This window comes from Theropithecus gelada, chromosome 5, assembly GCF_003255815.1.
Source record: "Theropithecus gelada isolate Dixy chromosome 5, Tgel_1.0, whole genome shotgun sequence".
Lineage (NCBI taxonomy): Eukaryota > Metazoa > Chordata > Mammalia > Primates > Cercopithecidae > Theropithecus > Theropithecus gelada.
In genome coordinates this window covers 115,960,012-115,981,184 of record NC_037672.1, presented here as the reverse complement: position 1 = coordinate 115,981,184, position 21,173 = coordinate 115,960,012, and the positions used below count along the sequence as shown (strand labels likewise).

The 21,173-nt window shown below is 38.5% G+C and overlaps 1 protein-coding gene across 4 annotated transcripts in view; it reads left to right on the top strand.

Moving 5' to 3' along the window:
* The window catches only part of SEC24D (SEC24 homolog D, COPII coat complex component), a 111,528-nt gene extending 100,919 nt beyond the window's left edge, over positions 1 to 10,609 (top strand). For 2 of the 4 annotated variants that reach the window (XM_025385603.1, XM_025385600.1), the window contains exons 20-23: positions 566 to 745; positions 1,980 to 2,171; positions 4,968 to 5,057; positions 9,768 to 10,609. In XM_025385603.1, the coding sequence (XP_025241388.1) occupies positions 566 to 745; positions 1,980 to 2,171; positions 4,968 to 5,057; positions 9,768 to 9,908 (603 nt within the window). In that variant the 3' untranslated portion in view covers positions 9,909 to 10,609. The remainder of the gene's footprint in view (positions 1 to 565; positions 746 to 1,979; positions 2,172 to 4,967; positions 5,058 to 9,767) is intronic. The other 2 variants (XM_025385602.1, XM_025385601.1) reach the window with 1 other exon arrangement.
* Positions 10,610 to 21,173: the final 10,564 nt, after the last annotated feature.

Sequence of the window (21,173 nt, the reverse complement as noted above, 5' to 3'; positions counted from 1 at the left end):
AGGAAGAGATATCCTGTGGGCAGTTAGAAATGCTATTCTTGAAGTGGAAACATAGGTTAGGAAATAACTTTTTAAAAAATTTTATTAAACATGTATACATCTAAACATACATATATATGGTACATCCTATGTGCTAGGCACTATTGTGCTTTACAGATCATTTAATTCGCATAACTCAATTATCATGAAGTAGATATACTATTCCATATTCAGCTTAAAAAAAACAAAACAAAACAAAAAAAAAACTGAGAAAAAGACAGGGTAAGTAATTTGCCCAGGGTCTCACACCTGCTAAAAGACAGAGCTGGGACTGCATCCTAAGCAGTGAGCCGGTAGTGCTGATAACACCTACACCTACACTAGATAAAATAAAAACAACTGCTGCTCTTTGAATGCCCACTCTCTGCCAGTTACTGTGTGCTCTAGGTGCTTTACATGGTTTACCAGTTAATCCTTACATCCTTACAAGTTCAAAAGCAAATGATGTTTCAGTCTTACAGATGAAGCTCAGGGGATTATTCTCAGTAAAGATCAAGCATATGAAACAAAAAATTGTCTTTTTCAGCTTATTCTACCAGATTCCATGAAAGTATTGCCAGTATACATGAATTGCTTGTTGAAAAACTGTGTGCTACTCAGCAGACCAGAGATCTCAACAGATGAACGAGCATACCAGAGACAGCTGGTCATGACCATGGGTGTGGCTGACTCTCAGCTTTTCTTCTACCCACAACTTCTGCCCATAGTAAGCATGCTGGGGTGGTGCATTTCCTAGAGGAGGCTGGAAGGGAATCATATTTTGTGCTTTCCCATATATTATATCTGAAACATGTTGTTCTTAAGAGGAAAGTTAAAGTCACAAATGCCTTCAAAATATATGGTGTGGGATTTCGAGCAGGGGCTCTTTCTGCAAGTTGCTTATGTGCATCAGTATGTGCTCATTATGGTGAGGGGAGGGAATCTGAGGAGTTCTGCATCTCCTTCAGTCTGTTTTCAGCACAGAAGTTAGGGCATCCTGATAAAATAATTATCAGCTCTGGCCGGGTGCAGTGGCTCACATCTGTAATCCCAGCACTTTGGGAGGCCAAGGCGGGCGGATTGCCTGAGGTCAGGAGTTTGAGACCATTCTGGCCAACATAGTGAAACCCCATCTCTACTAAAAATACAAAAAAATTAGCCAGGTGTGGTGGCATGTGCCTGTAATCCTAGCTACTCGCGGGGGCTGAGCAGGGGAATTGCTTGAACCAGGGTGGTGGAGGTTGCAGTGAGCTGAGATAGTGCCTCCAGCCTGGGCGACAGAGCAAGACTCCGTCTCAAAAAAAAAAAAAAAAAAAAAAATTTGTCAGCTCGAATCACTCCTCCGCTCAAAACACTCCAGGATTTCTCATCTCAGTAAAAGCCAAAGTTCCTACCATCCTGGCCCAGTGCTGTGTGTCCTCCCCTCCCCTCCCTTCTAGAAATCTTCTGTTACTCTCCCTTTCCCCATCCCACTTCAGCCACGCTGGGCTTTGTGCTGATCCTCAAGCACTCCAGTTGGGCCCTTGCTTTAGGACCTGTGCACTAGCTTTTCCTTCCATCTGAAATGGTCTTCTCTAGTTGTCCCCATGGCTCCTTCTCTTACCTCCTCAGGTTACCTTCTTAAAAGTTCTTGGGCTCCCTGGACTACCCTAGTTAAAATTGTCCCCACCTTTACCAGAGACACACCCCATCCCACTTTCCTGCATCTTTTCTTCATAACTCTTAACACCATCTATATTCTGTATATTTTACTTATTTTATGTCTTGTCTCTTCCTGCACAAAACCATTTGCTGCACAAGGTGGGGATTATTGTCTAATGACTGGAATAAAGTCTGGCACATAATAGGTACTCACTATGCACTGAGGGAGTGGGGGGAGAAAAAAGGAAAGGAAAAGAGATAGGAAGGCGGGAAAGGAAGGGGAAGAAAGGAGTTTCTAACTCTCGTCTGTGCCTGCCCAGCACACGTTAGATGTCAAGAGTACAATGTTACCTGCTGCTGTTCGTTGCTCTGAGTCCCGTCTTTCAGAAGAAGGAATATTCTTACTGGCTAATGGCCTACACATGTTCCTATGGTTGGGAGTAAGCAGCCCACCAGAACTGATCCAAGGAATATTTAATGTGCCATCTTTTGCACATATCAACACAGATATGGTAAGTATTTTTTTCATTGCTTTTTAAAAATACTTTTGCAGTATTTTTATTCACTGCACATAAATAAAAACACTTGTGGTAATATGAAAAATAATTTTTTTTATTTTTCATTTTTAAAATATTTTATTTTTATATTATATTTATATTTTATTTTATAAAATTATTTTTCATATTACCACAAGTGTTTTTATTTATGTGCAGTGAAGTATTATAGAAAGAAAAATAATAAGGCATATATTTCTGTATATGAAAGAATTTCATGTTTTGATCAATATCAATTAGCTTGTATAAGGTTATTTGTATACTTTCAAACAACTAAAATATGTGACTTTAATAGAAAATGCTAATACTTCCAGATCATTAACTGTGTGCCAGTCTCTGTACTCTAAATACTTAAATATAACATTTCAGTTAATTGTCGTAACAAATTAGTGAGATGGATATGATCTCAACATTTTACAGAGGAATCAGTTGAGGCTTGGAGACAAGTTCCTTCAGGTAATAAAATGGCAGAGGTGGGAACTGAATTCAGTTCTTATGCTCTGGACTCACCCCTGGTACTGAACTGCATACTCAAAAGAATGTAGAAATCTTTCATAGGTGTTTGGCTACAGACTAAATCAGATTACTGAGTTAACAAATAATAATTCCATAAAAACAGACTATACACCCCTTTGTTGCAATAACAAAAGAAATTGTGAGTTTGATGTTAAATTAATACAAATGACCATTTTAAAGTATCTTAGGAAAACCCAGCTTATAATTTGTACAAGAGTCAACATTTATTGCAAACCTTATTTGTAGACCATTGTTGTGTGAGCATCACTGCCAGACGGCCGTTGTCTGACTCTGATAGTGGATTCCAGTAGAGCTCAGCAGATAGTTTCCTGAAGCCTCACTTACGTTGTGGCAAGATGGCTTAAGTCTAGTTGTTGAACCCAATTGTATGAAGTACGGTTTATCAATATATAAATTTTCTCGCAGAAGAGGCAGGATTAAAATTCAAGGCCATGACAGGTGATCAGTTTAGAGAGCTGCATATTCATTAGGAATGTCAAAAGTGTATTTTTAAGAGAATTCAAGGGTATCCATATTCCAGTTAGAGATTGGTTTTAAGATGAAGATTTGGAAATTGATATCTGCATATATTTGAAATTAAGAAATGATTATAAATGCAATTTAAAAAAAATTCAGTAGGCAAAGAACTATGAAGAATTTTTATATAAGAGTTAAGGAAGCTTCCTCTTGTAATATATTGACATAGTAAATGCTGAATGCATAGTTGCTGAACTGAACATCCACAGGAAATAGCCAGTGTCTCTATCACAAGGCAGCAGATTGGTAGGTCTGCGCTTATATCAGTATACCGGTATTTCCTTGACTTTCATCAACAAAATGAAACAAAGTTAAAAACCAAATGTAAGCTACTTTCTTTTTAGAGGCAGTTGGCACTTTAAAACATATACATGAAGAATACTTATATTGTTTGTTGAATAAATAGATCTACCATAATATGCCACATAATGCATATAGGGGATGGGAGTGTGAATATAAATAATGAATTTTTTGTTTTCCTTACTCCTGTGAAAAATATTGACCATAAACTTTTCCTGAAACTTGAGGTTTATGGTGAAACATTCTAACTCACATGTTCTCTTGCTAACTCACGATGATGCATTGGCTCTTGGCATCTTCTTGCTGAGAAGCAAACATTAGCATTTTACTCTGTCTTAATGGAAGAAATGTAAGTCAAAATCCTTCATATCTCCTGGATGCCATGTGCAGCTGGATTGGCCTGTAGACCACTAACCAGATTTCTGGGATATCTAAGAGGCTGCATTCCCTTTGAGAAATCAACATTTGGTAGTTTGTTTTAATGCTGGAACAGTAGTACTTGGATGGAATTTTCCATCCACTGAAGGAATAAAGTACATTCTTTTCTCTCACAACATAGCCTTGAATCTTGAAAAGGGATAAAACTTTCACAGGAAGTTGTTTGCATAAAACATATACTATTGTCTCTTGGTATCCATGGGGAATTGGTTCCAGAACTCTCTATAGATACCAAAATCCACAGATGCTGAAGTTCCTGATATAAAATGGCATGGTATTTGCATATAACTTGTGCATATACTCCCATATATTTTAAATCATCTGTACATTACTTATAACACCAGCTGGGCACAGTGGCTCACGCCTATAATCCCAGCACTTTGGGAGGCTGACGAGGGAGGATTGCTTGAGCTCAGGCGTTTGAGACCAGCCTAGGCAACATAGTGAGACCCTCTATTAAAAAAAAAAAAAAAAAAAAAAAAAAAAGATTACTTGTAACACCTAATACAATGTAAAATGCTATGTAAATACTTGTTGAACTATATTATTTACAGCATAATGACCAAAAAAAAAACCCCAATATCCATGCCTTTTCAGTACAGATGCATTTTTTCCAAATATTATTTTTGTCTGTTGTTGGTTGAATCCATGGATGCAGAACCTATGGATACAGAGGGCTGACTACGTCTGTGCTGTGTCACTTCAGTGATGTGCAAGTGTCAAATTCCAGAGGAAGAGTTTTTTTCAAAAGACAGAAATTGTCTTCTGTCATTTATGGTAATGGGTGCCAATAATAATTTTTACTGCATTTTCCCCACAGTTTTGGTTTTCAGGTAATGAACCACACCAATATTCAAGTACATGGTTTTAGAAGGATGTTTGTAACATTATGCTAATCTCATATTGCTACTTCTATCTAAATGTTATAAACTGTACTAAAACTTTGATTTTCTTAAATTTAAGACATTGCTGCCTGAAGTGGGAAACCCATACTCTCAACAACTCAGAATGATAATGGGTATTATCCAACAAAAGAGGCCATATTCAATGAAGGTAAGAAAGCGATTTTATTTTTCCCTTTATTCAAGTGTTAAAAATTTCATTAAAGATGTAAAATGCACACCCCATGTTTTTATGAAGTGATCTTTGATTTTAAAAACTCACACCATCACAAATCTAAAATAAAAGTTAAAAAAACCCTCACATTAACCTCTAAGTATATCTACCTACTTATCAGTCACAAACATAAACAGCTATTACCATGGGTTAACTATGGGGTATCTTAGTCAGTACTAACTTCATGATTTAATAGCACTTGGTATCATTAACAGACTTGGAAATGACTTTTCTTCTGGTGCCTAAAATTACTTAATTATAGAAGTATCATTTAGAATATTTGTAAAATTTGATTTATTACAATGTTTAATTTATGATCTCTGAAAAGTTTTGTTATTCCTGTCCTTCCAAGCCCTTCTAGCCTTTTCTGAGTTTGAGTAAAAAAATTTAATATGTCTAGAACCCAAGAAAAATTATATCTTGTTGCCACCTTCCAGATACTTACTTGTTTTCCTTCCCAGGCTCACTATTAGAGTCTCCTGGGATCTAGAATGTATAGATGATGATGTGCTGTGTAACACTGCTTACTGAAGAGCTATAAGACACTCACCTGGAGGCACGTGTCTACAAGTGCCAGGGTATTTGTGGGGCCAATTGTCTCCTGAAATGTAAATGTGATGTCAATCTAAACCAACATTCGTAACTGTGAAAGTAACTCATGCATGCAAACATCAACTTTAGGTAGAGCTTAGGTAAATTGAACTTAGGTAAATCTGGATGAATATACAACTTTTCTAGAACAGTTTTCACACCACACAGCACCTATGTGGGTTCAGTTTAAGCCTAGAAACATGTAACCAGATCTTGAGTCCAATGAAATGCAAATTGTATTTAGAATGCACAGCAATAATGATTCACCTTCATCCCAGCTGCAGCAACTGCATCCCTCCAACTGGCCATTTGCAGAGAAGAGGCAGGACTGAGCATGGAGATCATCCTTGTGCTCAGTAGTTCCTCCTTCAGGGAAAAACATTAAACTTTCTTCTGCTTTCTCCCACCTGTTCCAACCTCTTACCAAAGTTATGTCAGCTTTGGTTATAAAACCATTTGGGGGTGAGCTTCAAATATTACATGTGAATAAAATATTAAACACCTGTGTGATAAAACAATTATTAGCTTGAATACTTAAAGAATCATATTTTCTTATGTACTACCTGCAAATGTATCCATCTGTTCATAGAGTGCTATCTCTATAAAGAATTTGAAATATTTAAAATCCACAGATGTCAGAGTTGAAAGGAATCTGGGAGATTACCTGGCTTCCTATACCTACCTGCACATCACAGACATGAAAGTGAGGCTCAAAGGAGCTGACTAGCTTGGTCAGGGTCTCACAGCTGGATCATAGCAGATACAGGGCTTGTACTAGCTGCTTAGTCCCAGGGCGCTTAGCATTCCACCTTTTCTCTGACATTTGAAAACTGACTCAACAAAGGAAATGAAAACATATTTTTAAAGGGTTAAGATTAAGTAGGAGAAAAGAGTTGGTATGGAAGGATCAAGAATAATAAAATCAAATCTAGAAGGAACTGCTACCTTCCAGATTATGCTAATTACTTTTCCAAAAACTCAGTCCTCTTAGACCTTATTGTCTGATTGTTCTCATACATGTGGGGGAACAACAACAAAAAAGATTTCTACCACAGTATGTCTACAGATGACCGAAACCAAGTGCCTTCCTGATAAGTTCTAGTCCTGCCCTGCACGGTTCTCTGTAAATGTTTTTTATTCTCTCTCCTTTCACTTGTATTGCCTAGAGTATTCCTTTACCATTGGCCCTTCTCCACAGTTTACAAGCTGTTCAAATCTACCTTCATAGAAGTTGCCACTTCTCCAAGATTCTGCTTCCCTTTCCTCATTCATTCTACAAGTATTTATTGAACACTGGCAACATCCCAAACATTCTACAACCAAGCTCCTTGAAAAAGTCTCTATTAACTGCTCTTTCCTTCCCATCTCTCCAGTTCTCAGTACACTGCCAACTTGCTAAAGACAATTGATTCTCAATCCTTTTACAGCATGTACAAGGTTGACTACTTCCTCAAATGCTCTCCTGTCAGCTTTTAAAACATCTCCTGCTCCTGATTCTTCTTTCTCAGTGACTCTTTTTCATTGGCTTCTCTTCATTCATCTGCCACTTAAGAGTTGGTATTCCCCGAAGGTTGTACCATGGCTCTTTTCTCGCTGAACATGTTCTACCTGGGCCTTCCTAATCACTGCCATGCTTTAGCGATTCCCTGTGAGTCAGCCAATGAAAGATGAGATTGGCTTTTGAAGCACATTAATTCTTTAAGACCTCTGGTAAGGTGACCCAGAGAATGTCACATTCAGAGTTAGCCAGTCTTCCCTTGGAGAGGACACACAAGAAGCAAGGAGGTGACAAGCAGTGATTATTTTAATGCTCTCCTCCTTACTCTATAGGGCCATCCCTCCCTTCAGAAATGTAAAGCGGGGACATAAAGACGGATCTACCAATCCATACCAGCATGCTTTCCTTTTATTGGTTTGGGTGTGCCCCTTGAAGAGACCATCACTGTGTCAAGACAGGCCAACACCACTTCCATGACTCCACTCCCCTGAGACCTTCCACTATACTTTCTGTGTCATCCAGACATCTGTAGACAGTCAAATGGTGGCGTAGGATATTAATCACTGTAGTTTAAAGCTAAGTTTCTCCCAAGGCTGAAATCCAGTCCCTGTTCTACTTACCACCTCAGCTCATAGCCAGACACTTTGTCAGAGGAAGTTGTACAGTGAGCACCACACAAAAACAAAAACAAAAACAAACCCAAGTGAATGGCAGCAATAGAAAATACCTCAGATGAGCAACCTGAACTTATTTCTATTAATTTCCATAAAGAAAGTAAATTCTAAAGAAATTGGAACTTCAAGTCTTTCCTCCTTCAGTGTCTTATCCTGCCCAGTCTCAGCCCGAGTTGTGTCAGAGGCTAGACCCACACTGCCCCTACCAATCATGGACAATAGTAAAGTTGTAGTGGCATGTGGGAGAGGGTGGATAAAACATAAAATGAAAAGAATCCTGACTTCAGGTTCATCAGGAGGCAAATCTTAAACTTTGGAGCATGTAGGAGTGGAATCTGCCTATGCACACAGCTATTCCAGTGCCAACTCCCAGTACCTAGAGCTGACATCCAAAAGCCAAGGCATCACACATATCTGCATCCACATGGAATTAGCTGAGTTGCGGCAGCAGCAGTTGTTCTTACGTATTATTATTTTTACTAGGTCGGGGCAATTTAAAACTTAACAGACTTGGATCCAGGCCAAAATGTTATAAAAGAAAAAAGCAAGTGGTGGTGACAGAATTATTCTACCTGATAACTAAAAAGCATAGAATGCAAAAGTAGGGAGGGCCCTGCCCTCCTAGCCAAAATTGCACATACCTTCCCCGCTGCAGCTGGTGAAGGGGCTAACTGCATGTGCTTCCCTATTGCAGGCCTTTCTGGTGGGTTTACCTCCTGAGAGGAAGAAGTGAGAAGTACCCTGGCTCCTCTTAATTATATAGGACGCTGGTGGAGAGGCACCGTTGTGCATGTATAGATCAGTTAACCCCACTTGTGGCGCAATAAATATGAAATTCTGACCATTCAGATCATCTACCTTGACTTCCTCAAATAGGAATACAGGTGTAGAAAGAAGGGCTCAAAGTGTTCATGACAAAACTGGCTCTCTTCTGGGCTTCTTCCCTGTGGGCTTCTTCTAGAACGGCACTCTCCAGTAATGCAAATGCATATGCAATTCTATGTTTTCTGACGACCACATTTAAAAAGAAAAAAATCATTTAAATAATTAATTTAACCCAGTATATCCAAAATATAATTTCTAATGTAATCTGTATCAATTATTGAGATATTTTTACATTTTATTTTTCATACTAAGTCTAGAAATCCATTGTGTGTCTTATATTTACAGTACATCTCAATAGTATGTGTGGCTGGCTGTTGTACTGGACAGCACAGGTCTAGAGAATCATGATGAGCAAAGGACAGAAGTTCTCCCAATTTTCCCTGCATGTTAACCTCTCTAGCATCTCCCCAATCCACCCCCTTTCCACCTCCACTGCTCTAATTCAGAACCTGATCATCTCCCACCCAGACACTTCAAACCACTTCCTATCTACTGTCCCTGTCTCACGACTGTATTGTACATACTGCTGCCACTTAATTGTCTCATTTCATTCTTCTGCACCTTCACTGGATCACATTTCCTACAGAAGCCCAAACTCATTATTATGATAATTTGTCCCTTTTAGAAGCCTGTGATAATTTACATGCCAGCCATAATTATATCTCTGGTACATGGTACATGTATTCCAGTATGGAATACTCTCTAGCCCTACCCCTATCCTTTAAGGCTCAGGTGACAGTTACTATCATTGTGAAGCCTTTCCCATAACACTCTGCTTAGGTTTCATTTTTGCCACTTAAAATTGTATGTCTTGGGTTTAGGGGTTTCGGGGTCCATGCCTCTTTCCACTCTAGATATTAGGCACTTTCCCATAATCCTCCATAGCCTCACACATAATAGACATTCAATAATGTTTGCCAAAATTGAAATAGACAAAATTGAGCCATTTTCAAATAATGTTTATAACCAGGTGCTGTTACTGTTTGGTTTTTTCCCTAGCTCACAATTGTAAAACAGCGAGAACAGCCAGAAATGGTTTTCCGACAGTTCCTGGTAGAAGACAAAGGACTTTATGGAGGCTCTTCTTATGTGGATTTCCTTTGTTGTGTTCACAAGGAGATCTGTCAGCTGCTTAATTAATTGAAACTTCTGTCACTGATGTTGCATTTCTAAGGAGATAACCTCCTTCTTGGTGCCTAATTTTCTAGATGATAATAGGCTAGTTTTGATTTCTTGCTCATTTTCAGAATAACTTTTCAAGAAGAGATGGCATTTAGAACTTCAGCTTTGGTGCTCAGGTATAAAAAGCCAATTAAGGTACAATGGTACCATAAAGGGAACAGTCTGTTTCTGATTGCACAGTTTCTAATTTTTAAAACTGATGTGGTTTGCATTTCATAAAAGGCAAAGTTTACAGAACCATAAACATTCTCAATTTTCTTTCTTTGTGCTAGACATATAAATTATTTCTCAAACTGTATAGATTTGGGGTAAAAAGTTGTCTCAGTTCCTCTCCCAATTGCAATGAGAAAAAAAAAAGCTTAATTTTTACATTATACCTAATTTTTTAAGACCATGTAACTCCATTGAACACATTTTTCAACTTAAGGTTTGCATAGCAGACTTTTAATAACCTTGGGATTTATCTGGTAGAGCAATATGTGTTCTACTTTTTTTTTTTTCATAATTATATATTGTGTATGTTAAAACTGTTTTCCAGTTGTTTTGTCTATAAAACTGTCTTTATCAATATGCTTAATGGTTCTTTGTACAATTTGGAAAGTTTCTACCTGTATATAATGGATCTAAACAATATCAATAAATCACTTCATATGCTCTTAGTAGGTAGTTTTATTTATTTATTTATTATGTATTTTTAGGTCTTAAGAAATAAGGGTAGTATTCAAAATGTCTTGGCAAAAAGTTGTTTGGGTAGCTCACTAAGAACAAATGAGGAAAACAAAATTTTCTTTTTTCGTTGAGGGTTAAGGAGTACTAGGCAATAAATCTAAGAAACATCATAGTGTGCTTGAGAAAGGCATTTCAAAGTTCTCTAATATGTTTTTGTGGGCAAAATAAATAGAAATAGGCTACGTGAAACCATTATTAATGAATATGACTAAACCTAGGAGAACGATTTTGAGTGATGTCACAAAGGCATCTGCCTCTACCTGCCCTATTCAACTTTGTTATCAATTATATGAATAATAATAGATAAAATATATTGAGTACATATCATGTCCCAAGAACTGCACTATGTTTTTTGCGAACATATGCACATGTATTCTTCACAGCAACCCTGATCCTGTCATCAACCCCATTTACACATGAAGAAACAGGCTTGACTTAAGTACCTTGTCTCTGATTATATGGCTAGTAAGCTTTATTTATAAATTAGATGTCATGAAGTAGGTAGAAAAACAAATACAGACAGTGACAGGACTAAAATCCCCCCATGTTAGTCAACTGGCATGTTGCTTCAGCATCAACTTGGATGAGTTTAACATCATCGACTTGGATGAGTTTAACATCATCAGCTTGGATGAGTTTAACATCATTAACTTGGATGAGTTTAACAACATCAACTTGGATGAGTTTAACAAGAAGAAACGTAAGTTCCTAGACTTGTGTCCAAAAAAAAAATGCATATGCAGGAGATCGTTCTTAGAAACAACACATGTTAGAAAAAGAACTTAGGGAGTTTGCCATTATGAATCACTAGTGGAATGAAAGCAGATATGATCTCAATCTACCTTATTACAAGGATAGGCTGTCAAATGAGCATAGTGATGGTCCCACTCTACTCTGAGGTCAGACCACACCTAGGTGATTGTTCAATTCTAGGCACCATACCCTATGTGGAGTAGAAGCACAGAGCACATTCCTTTATTTATTTGAAGGCTGTCTAATGATTTGTTCTTTGTGTTCTTTAGGGTATAGAACCAGAACCATTAAATAGAAGAGACAGGCCGGGCGCAGTGGCTCACGTCTGTAATCCCAGCACTTTGGGAGGCCGAGGTGGGTGGATCACTTGAGGTCAGGAGTTCCAGACCAGCCTGGCCAACATGGTGAAACCCTGTCTCTACTAAAAATACAAAAAATTAGCTGGGCCTGATGGCAGGCACCTGTAATCCCAGCTACTTGGGAGGCTGAGGCAGGAGAATTGCTTGAACCCAGGAGGCAGAGGTTGCAGTGAGCTGAGATCGCACCATTGCACTCCAGCCTGGAAGACAGAGCGAGACTCAAAAAAAAAAAAAAAAAGAAAAGTGACAAAGTGCTGCTTAACACAAGAAACTTCTGAATAATTAGGTGCTCAAAGAGTATGCCATTGGAAGTAGTATCTTCTCATTTAACACATACTGATTGCACATTTTCTAGGTGCTAAACACTAGGGTAGAAAACAGCAGCACAAGCAAAGTCCCGACCATCTCTACAATTACAGGAAAGTTTCAGAAATGCCATGAAATGCTACAGTAAAGACCTAGCAGGGATATCTGACCTGGTCTAGCTGTGGGGCAAGGTGTAGTCAGTAAAAATTTTCCAGAGGAAGTTACATTGAAGATTAGACCTGAAAAAATTGTAATCACTTGCCAGGTAATTGGCAGTATTGGTAAATATGCCAGCAGAGGAGAAAATAAGCATGAAGGCTCAGAGTGGAGAGCGCATACATCACCCTTTCAGTAAACTAAAGAACTTAAACTTGGCAGGAACTATCAAGGAGAGACAAAGTTGTAAAAGATAAAGTTGGAGAAGCAAGTAGAGTGAGACTTAGCCAAGGAGGAGTTTGGACTTAATCCTAATGGCAAAGTGAAGACATTCAAAATAATTTAAACAGGAGCAGAAGGATCACTCTAGAAAGATCACTTTGGGGTTGTAAGGTGATGTAACTTGCAGCAGACAGACCATTTATGAGGCTATCAGAATAGTTAATTTGAGTTCACGGTGGCCTGAAATAAAATAATGGTTTTAGTTGGGGGTGGAATTGGGGGAGAGGTGATGTAAGGAAAGAGAAAGTGTCAGAAAATGATTTGTTTTGAACAACTGCGTACACAGATGATTCTCTGAAACAGAAATAAAAACAGCTTGTGTATGTCAGTGTGTATATGAAGGGTATAGTTCAGATTGTACATATTTAAGGTAGCTTGCAAGCTATCCAAGTGAGATAAACTATAGCACCTAAAAATATGGGTGTGAATCTCAGGAGAAAGCTGTGAGCTAAAGATTTGCAATCCATCTACATGTATATCAAGAAAACGAAGCCAAACAAGTGGCTGAAAAAACTTAGGCTGACTCTGTAGAGTGGGAAGGAAGCAAATCCCTAGGGCAGACAGTCACTAGAAACCTTAAAGGAGACTGGGAAGGGCCAGAGAGGTAAGAAGTGAACTTGGCTAGAAGATGTCACAAAGCTCAAGGTAAAAGAGGGGGTGCATGAAGAGTGTAGGCAGCCAAGTTACAGGCTTCCAAAAGACAAAGATGAAAATGTTTGTTGGGATTAGTAAAAAGGTCATGGGTGACTTTGGTGAAGAGCAGGTTCTCTAAATTAGTGAGACTAAAGTCTAGATAAGAACAGGTTGAAGAAGTGGGGGCAGAATGGAGGCAACTCAAGAGGGGATGAGCGGGTGGGTAACAGGAAGAGGGGAGGATTTTTTAAATTTTAAGATTTTTAAAATTTTAAATTTTAAGGGATTTGCCATTTAAATGCTAGTGGAAAGAAGCCACCAGCATTATGTTGTGTTTATTGAATTATGTTGAAAAAATACAGATAGAAACAATACTGTACTACAAAGAATGTTGAAGATTAAAGACAGAGAAAAAATAGTCAAAAGAGCAAGACCCTTGGAAAACAGAGGGAATATAATATAAATGGTGAGGTTAGCTTTCATGGTAGAAGAAACCCAATATGTAATGGAAAAATGCTCCAGTGAGTCCTGAATGACCACTTGCCAAAAATGGTCTAAGTGCTGCTCTGAAACGGTGCTCCCCCTCCCCACACTGGGAGAGGCAGCGGAGCACAATGGCTCACAGCACAGGCTCAGGACCCAGCAACATGGGTTTCTATACTAGTTCCACCACTAGCTGTGTGATCCAGGGCAAGTTAGAAACTTTTCTGTGTCTGTTTCCTCCAGTTTTTTCAAGAATTAAAGTTTATAAAGGGTCTTGAACAGCACCTGACACATAGTGCTGCTATTTAAGTGTTCATTGCTGTTACTGTTTTATTAGGTTTTTTACTAAACTTGCTAAGGATCATAAAAACTAGGACTAATCTGACTCCTAATTGGATTTGCTGCTATGCCACCAGTATCATAATTGACATTCTCCAAATCAAGCTATCTAAATGCTATAGAAATTCCAATTAACAGATGGTTTCAGAGATTAGAATAAATTTGCCATATGAGAAACTTGCAGCTTCAACTACTTTAAATGCTAAAAACCAAAACCTCAATAATATATAAACCAAAGACAAGAACTTGTATTTCAAATGTTAAGGAATCATTATTTTAAAAAAGAAATGAGTTCACTCACTTTTTGAAGGCACATCTTTGAGGTTACCAAATGGCAACTTTCCTAGAAGGTTCACTTTTAAAAGTCTAACATAATGGTAGTAGATTGAGAATAATTAAGAATCATCTAGACTTGTGTCCAAAAAAAACAAATGCATATGCAGGAGATCGTTCTTGGAAACAACACATGTTAGAAAAAGAACTTAGGGAGTTTGCCATTATGAATCACTAGTGTGGAATGAAAGCAGATATGATCTTAATCTACCTTTGGACTCAAAAGACAAGAGAGTACTTGTACCAAAATGAGAAGTTTTAGGAAAAGTCCGCCAAATATAATTTTCTTTTCTTTTTTTTTTTTATGAGACGGAGTCTCACTCTGTCGCCCAGGCTGGAGCGCAGTGGCCGGATCTCAGCTCACTGCAAGCTCCGCCTCCCGGGTTTTACGCCATTCTCCTGCCTCAGCCTCACCAGTAGCTGGGATTACAGGCACCCGCCACCTTGCCCGGCTAGTTTTTTGTATTTTTTTAGTAGAAACGGGGTTTCACCGTGTTAGCCAGGCTGGTCTCGATCTCCTGACCTCGTGATCCGCCCGTCTCGGCCTCCCAAAGTGCTGGGATTACAGGCTTGAGCCACCACGCCCGGCCCCAAATATAATTTTCTAACAGAACTGTTCATAAATGGTTGTTTGGGAAAGTAATCTTGTCATCACTTTTTTGTTGTTTTTTGAGACAGGGTCTCGCTTTGTTGCGAGGCTGGAGTGCAGTGGCAAGATCATGACTCACTGCAGCCTCAACCTCCTGGGTTCAAGTGATCCTCCTGCCTTGGCTTCCTGAGTATCTGGGACTATAGGCATGTGCCTGGCTAATTTTTTGTAGAAATGCGGTTTCACCACGTTTCCCACGGTGGTCACAAACTCCTGGGCTCAAGCAATCCTCCCGCCTCAGCCTCCCAAGGTGAATTCCTCCTCCAATGAACAGCAGTTTTCAGACAGTTCAAAGACATATTCCTAATGTTTCTTGGGCAGGTTAAACTCCCTCAATTTCCAAAATGTCCCCTCATAAACATTTCCAGAGCCACTGTTATCCAAACTTAATACATAAGAATCTAGTTTTAAATCACATAAAAGAACAAAGTCAATTGGGGAGACAAATTACTCGTGTTTCATTAAGGAAACTTTAAGTGGATTACAGATGCAGTCTCAAGAATACATGAGTTGTGTAAGAATTATTATTATTATTTTTTTGGAGATGGAGTCTCGCTCTGTTGCCCAGTTTGGAGTGCAGTGGCGCCATCTCGGCTCACTGCAACCTCCGCCTCTCAGGTTCAAGCGATTCTTCTGCCTCAGCCTCCCAAGTAGCTGGGACAACAGGCGCACGCCGCCATGCCCGGCTGATTTTTTGTATTTTAGTAGAGACGGGGTTTCACCATTGTTGCCCAGGCTGGTCTTGAATTCCTGAGTTCAGGCAATCCGCCCGCCTTGGCCTCCCAAAGTGCTAGGATTATAGGAATGAGCCACCGCGCCCGGCCGAGTTGTGTAAGAATTTTTAGGGAATGCTTTTAGATTTTATTTTTCCACTTTTTAATTATTTGAGATGAAGCCTCACTATGTCATCCAGGCTGGTCTCCAGCTTCCACTCTCAAGCCTCCCACATAGCTAGGATTACAGGCCATCATGCCTGGCTTTGATAATTTTTTTAAAAATTATATTACAGAACTACCATTCAACCTATGACTGAGTATATGCCAAAAATAAAATAAATCATTCTACCAAAAAGACACATGCACTCCCATGTTCATAGCAGCACTATTCACAATAGCAAAGACATGGAATCAACCTAGGGTAGTACCCATCGATGGTGGACTGGATAAAGAAAATGTGGTACATATACACCATGGAATACTTCACAGTCATGTGAAAGAATGAAAGCGTGTTCTTTGCAACAACATAGATGCAGCTGGAGGCCATTATCCTAAGCAAATTAACAAAGGAACAGAAAACCAAATACCACATGTTCTCATAAGTGGGAGCTAAACATTGGCTACTCATAAAAATGGCAATAATAGACACGGGACTATTGAGGCGGGAGGAAGGGAGTAGGGCAAGGATTCAAAAACTGTTGACCCAACAGTGTGTGCTCACTTTGTGTTTCTGTGTCACCTTTTGGTAATTATCACAATATTTCAAATCTGTTTATTATTATGTCTGTTATGGTGATGTGTGATCAGTGATCTTTGATGCTACTATCATAATTGTTTTGGGGGTGCCACAAACTGCACCCATGTAAGATGGCAACCCTAATCAATAAATGTTGTGTGTGTTCTGATTGCTCCACCAAAAAAAAAAAAAAAAGAAAGAAAAGAAAAACTTGGGTACTATGTTCAGTACCTGAGTGATGATCATTCGTACCCCAAACCTCAGCATCACACAATATGCCCAGGTAACACATCTGCACATGTATCCCCTGAATTTAAAATAAAAGTTGAAAAAATTCTCTTACCAGTTATAAAAACAACTCTTTTGCAATGAGATTTGCAGTTTAAAGACCTTCTGAAGAACGAGACTCTAGTTTTTTAGTCGGTATTTTTCAAGCTGAGGTATTCCTTGGGTGCATGAAAAACTGTTTAAATACACGATTCATGTTTGAAGAATACAATTTTAGGATACCCAATGGGGTTTAATGTTACCCAATCAATGTTTAGGGACCCCACCTCATATGCCTATGTGGCAAAAAGGTTACTACCTTTATGAATTAGGGAAGTTTCAAGCAGATATGAATTGCAGCTATAAACTCTGGTGTGCAAAAAAGTCATGTTTTTAAAATCAACCTAACTGAATCTGAATCTCTATCCCACAGGACTCAAAGGGAATCTTTACTCTCTTTCATCCACACTGATGACTAGTGTCAAAACACCCCATGGCTTCCTGAAGTCCAGGGCTCTCTGCTTCCACACCATGCTTGGGGAAAATGAATGTGTGGTCTGGGCTGAGCTACTTTCCCGGTGAAGCTCCGTGCCACTGAGCTGTTTCCTCATGAGGTTCTCTCCTTGGGCCATTGTTGCTGACCAGCAGCAGTTTCCTAAGACTCCTGGGTGCCACCCCATACCCATCCTCCACCATCCTGTCCGCCCCCCTCACTCTCAGGCAATCTACTGTCTCTGTCATTCACAGGATAAATATAATCTACTTTTTCCACTTAGGCTATAATTAAACAAGGTGACACGGGTGTAGTTAAATCATTCTCCTTATTTTAACATGTTGCCCTTGGCAGAGAAGTAATTAAAAATTTACATTCTAAGGAAGCAATCAGATTCCTTTAAAGTCAGACCAGGGGAAGTTAGTTCTGTTCAATACCTCTGATAAATGGTAATTCAGGGGAAATTGCTTTGTTTTCTTTATCCCCAAAGATAATGTTCTTTTATTTGAGACAGAGAAAAAGTCTTTGTTAGAAAAACACAGTCCTCTTATATTATACAGCAAGAAAGCATCAGCAGAAGGGAAAAGAACTGACAAGGGAAGGTTAAGAAAAATCTCCTGGAAGTTATTTCCAATTATTAAGCAAGCAGCAAGGGAGTAAGAGACTATTTTTGGAGCACTTATTATATGCCATACACTGAGAAAGCATACTACTGCCCTTATAAAGCAAATGACAAAAATTAAGTCATAAGAGCCCAAGCAGCAGGGTAAAAGCTCAGGACTAGGTGAGTAGACAAATGCAGGTATCAGATGAAAAGGCAAGCTTTCTGTTTGAATCAGGATAAAGGAAAGCAATCAGAACTGGGAAAGAGGCAAAGAGAACCAAAGAGGTACTGATGCCATCCTGATCCACCATCTTGTCAGCACCATCTGAGGAAGGAGTATGGAGTTAAGATTCAAGAAGCTAGTTGGCTGACAGGCTTACATTTGTGTTTACATTTTTCTAAATTTTGCTTTGGAATTATTTTTATAAATATATTTTTAATCATGCATTATCCTTTAATTGAGCTTAACAGTAGAAAAGAAAGCATAATCTTGATTTTTATTTACCATGCTATAAACCTAGCTTCTTAGACAAAACAATAACTCAACTACCTGTGTAGCTTACATGAATTATGAGCAATATTATTACATTAAATATCTTTTTATTATTAAGGTACCCACCAAAATACATAAACCTATAAAGTGACAGATAATTCCACAAGACATTTAAGCAATTACTTTGATCATTTAACCAGCATAAACTACTAAACTGGATATATCTGAACAAAATTGTGTTTTGAGGTTTTGTCCATTGCTTTCAAAAGCAACAACAAAATAAACACATACACAGAAAAGGCAGGACAATGATGTAGCCATTCTCTTATGATAGCAACAGTTATAAAAATCTGTACGGGTATAGGATTATCTAAAAGGTATATTTTGTGACAACACAAGCCTAGACCTCTACATTTTCTCCCTTCGGACAGATGAATGGCTTGCAGTGACATCATTATATGGCAATTTTAAAGTATTAGTTCACATTTTCAATCTACTGTGTATTCCAAAGTAAGCCAACTACTTAATATGCTTTCAAAGGTGATAGTTTCCCATCTCAAGCAAGTAATCTTTTTTCCTCTTTTTTTAGTAAATGTGGTCACACAGTATAAAGCTATAATGCATGCATAATTTAAATATGGATGTTGGCCAGTCGCAGAGGCTCACACCTGTAATCCTGACACTTTGGGAGGCCAGGGTAGGCGGATCACTTGAGGTAGGGAGTTTGCGACCAGCCTGGCCAACATGGTGAAACCCTGTCTCTACTAAGAATACTAAAATTAACTGGGTGTGGTGGCGGGCGCCTGTAATTCCAGCTACTCAGGAGGCTGAGGCAGGAGAATCGCTTCAACCCTGGAGGCAGAGGTTGCAGTGAGCCAACCTCTGCCCTCCAGCCTGGGTAACAGAGCAAGACTGTCTCAAAAAATAAAAATAAAAAATAAAATATGCATGTCGGTATTTTGCTAGCCAAATTAATTTAGAATTTTTTTAGTTCTATGAATGCAAATGTAAGCAAAAATCACAAACTATTTTGTCAATCTCTAAAATGTAGGGAAATGCCACATGAACATCTCAGACTTACCCTCTTCTCTCTGTGGTGACAATTAACTGTAGATGACAAGTGATGGCCACTTTACCCAGGATATGAGGTCTCTAGCCCCACTCTTCTCTCTATAAGTCGCTATGGCCTGAGACCAAGAGTCAGTGGCCATTTACTAAGGCATTCTATGCTGCTCTGCTCTGCTTTTCTTAGAAAGAAGTTGAGAGAACTCATCAAAGTGAGAAAAAGCACAGATAAATGGATGAAAGTAAATGAGTGAAAATATTTCCATATCGTTAATATGAAAATAATGTGCCTAAAAAAGACAATTATCCCATTAAAAAGTTCTTGGCCTGCTTCTCTGATTTATGAATATACTAGAGTCCCATATGCATTTTACATTGTTGACTTCTAGGTTCTCAATTATTTAGAAGTATTTTTGGAAAAACCTACCTTATCTGATTTCAGTTTATTAGCACCTTTAGTTACAGAAACATGAACTCTAACATATACTCAAACTGATCATTTTAATATTTTGTCCAATAGCAGAAAAAGGGTTTACTGGAAAAGGATGTCCCAATTATGTAGATTGAACGAGATAGTTTTTCTCTGTGCATTATAGCTAGCAATATTTATATGAGTAAATGATAGAGTTCTTGAGAGCAGAAGCAATGGGGTATTTTCAGAAATGAAGTCTTCAATGGAGTCAGTTTGCTGGATAAATGTTCTAATCTTTTGAAAAGTCCTAGATTTATAGCCTCAAAACTGACTATATATACATGAGATCCAAGCAAAAGTTCAGCCCCTATTACCAAACATCAAAGAGAGGATAATGCTAAAGTCACAAATGAACCCTAAGATTACAGGATTGTTCTAAGAAAGACCTTTCGCATAAGCAAAGGTTTATGTTTTTAATTGATCACAAAATATGAGACACTTTCAGATCAAAGACTACTGTTTAGACTAAGTCCCCAACTGGGCTTTCATTTTGTCAAGTTAATAAGGATTATATTAAACAAATTAGTAAAGTCTGAAACTATACTTCAAAGACTAAATCTTATGTTCTAAATTCAGGATGAAAACAGTACAGGTTTTAAAATAAGCTGCTGTAACTAAAAGATAATTTAGCAATTAAGATGGGTAGAAAGTATTTTAAAAGACATGAAAAGGAGTAACTCCTAGTAGCAGCCGTGACACACTGATGCACAATGTAGCTCCCAAGTATCCCACCTTTATACTCTATTAACTTAAATGAAACTATAGCATATCATTGACCTGGCCTCAGAATAAGGGAGATAGGAAATAAGGGCTCATAAAGTGGCTCTACTACTTACCAGAGTATCAGAGCAGAGCTGCTGCAGTAGTGATCCCTCTCAACTCTGGATCTGTGAGCTGGTTGCCATGCCACACTCCTGCTTGATTCTCATTTCCCAGGTTGACACCTTGACCTCTCACACTGTACTGTTTCATGATGACCATATTACATTCTGACTGCCATCACCACAATTCTGTAGTCTAATCTGATTCAGTTGTGTTTGGGTATGGTATTCCACACCATAAAATCTGTTCTACCTGACATCATCAACTACCTGCCCTCTTATTTCTCCACAGTGAAGAAGAGTAAAAAAGTATTCCTACTCAATCAGTACTTTGGGCCTCATAATCCCCGTCCTCTGAAAGGAGGAAGGTCAGTGGGAAAATGGTTCTCACTGGAAATAAATACCAACAGTTGGTTTGGAATACCATGAATTATAATTCTGTAAAAACTCAGACATGCTGATCTTCTAACTTCTAAACTGGGTTATTTCACAATAATTAGCTTCTATCCCCAGTAAGGAATTAGTGCATAAAGC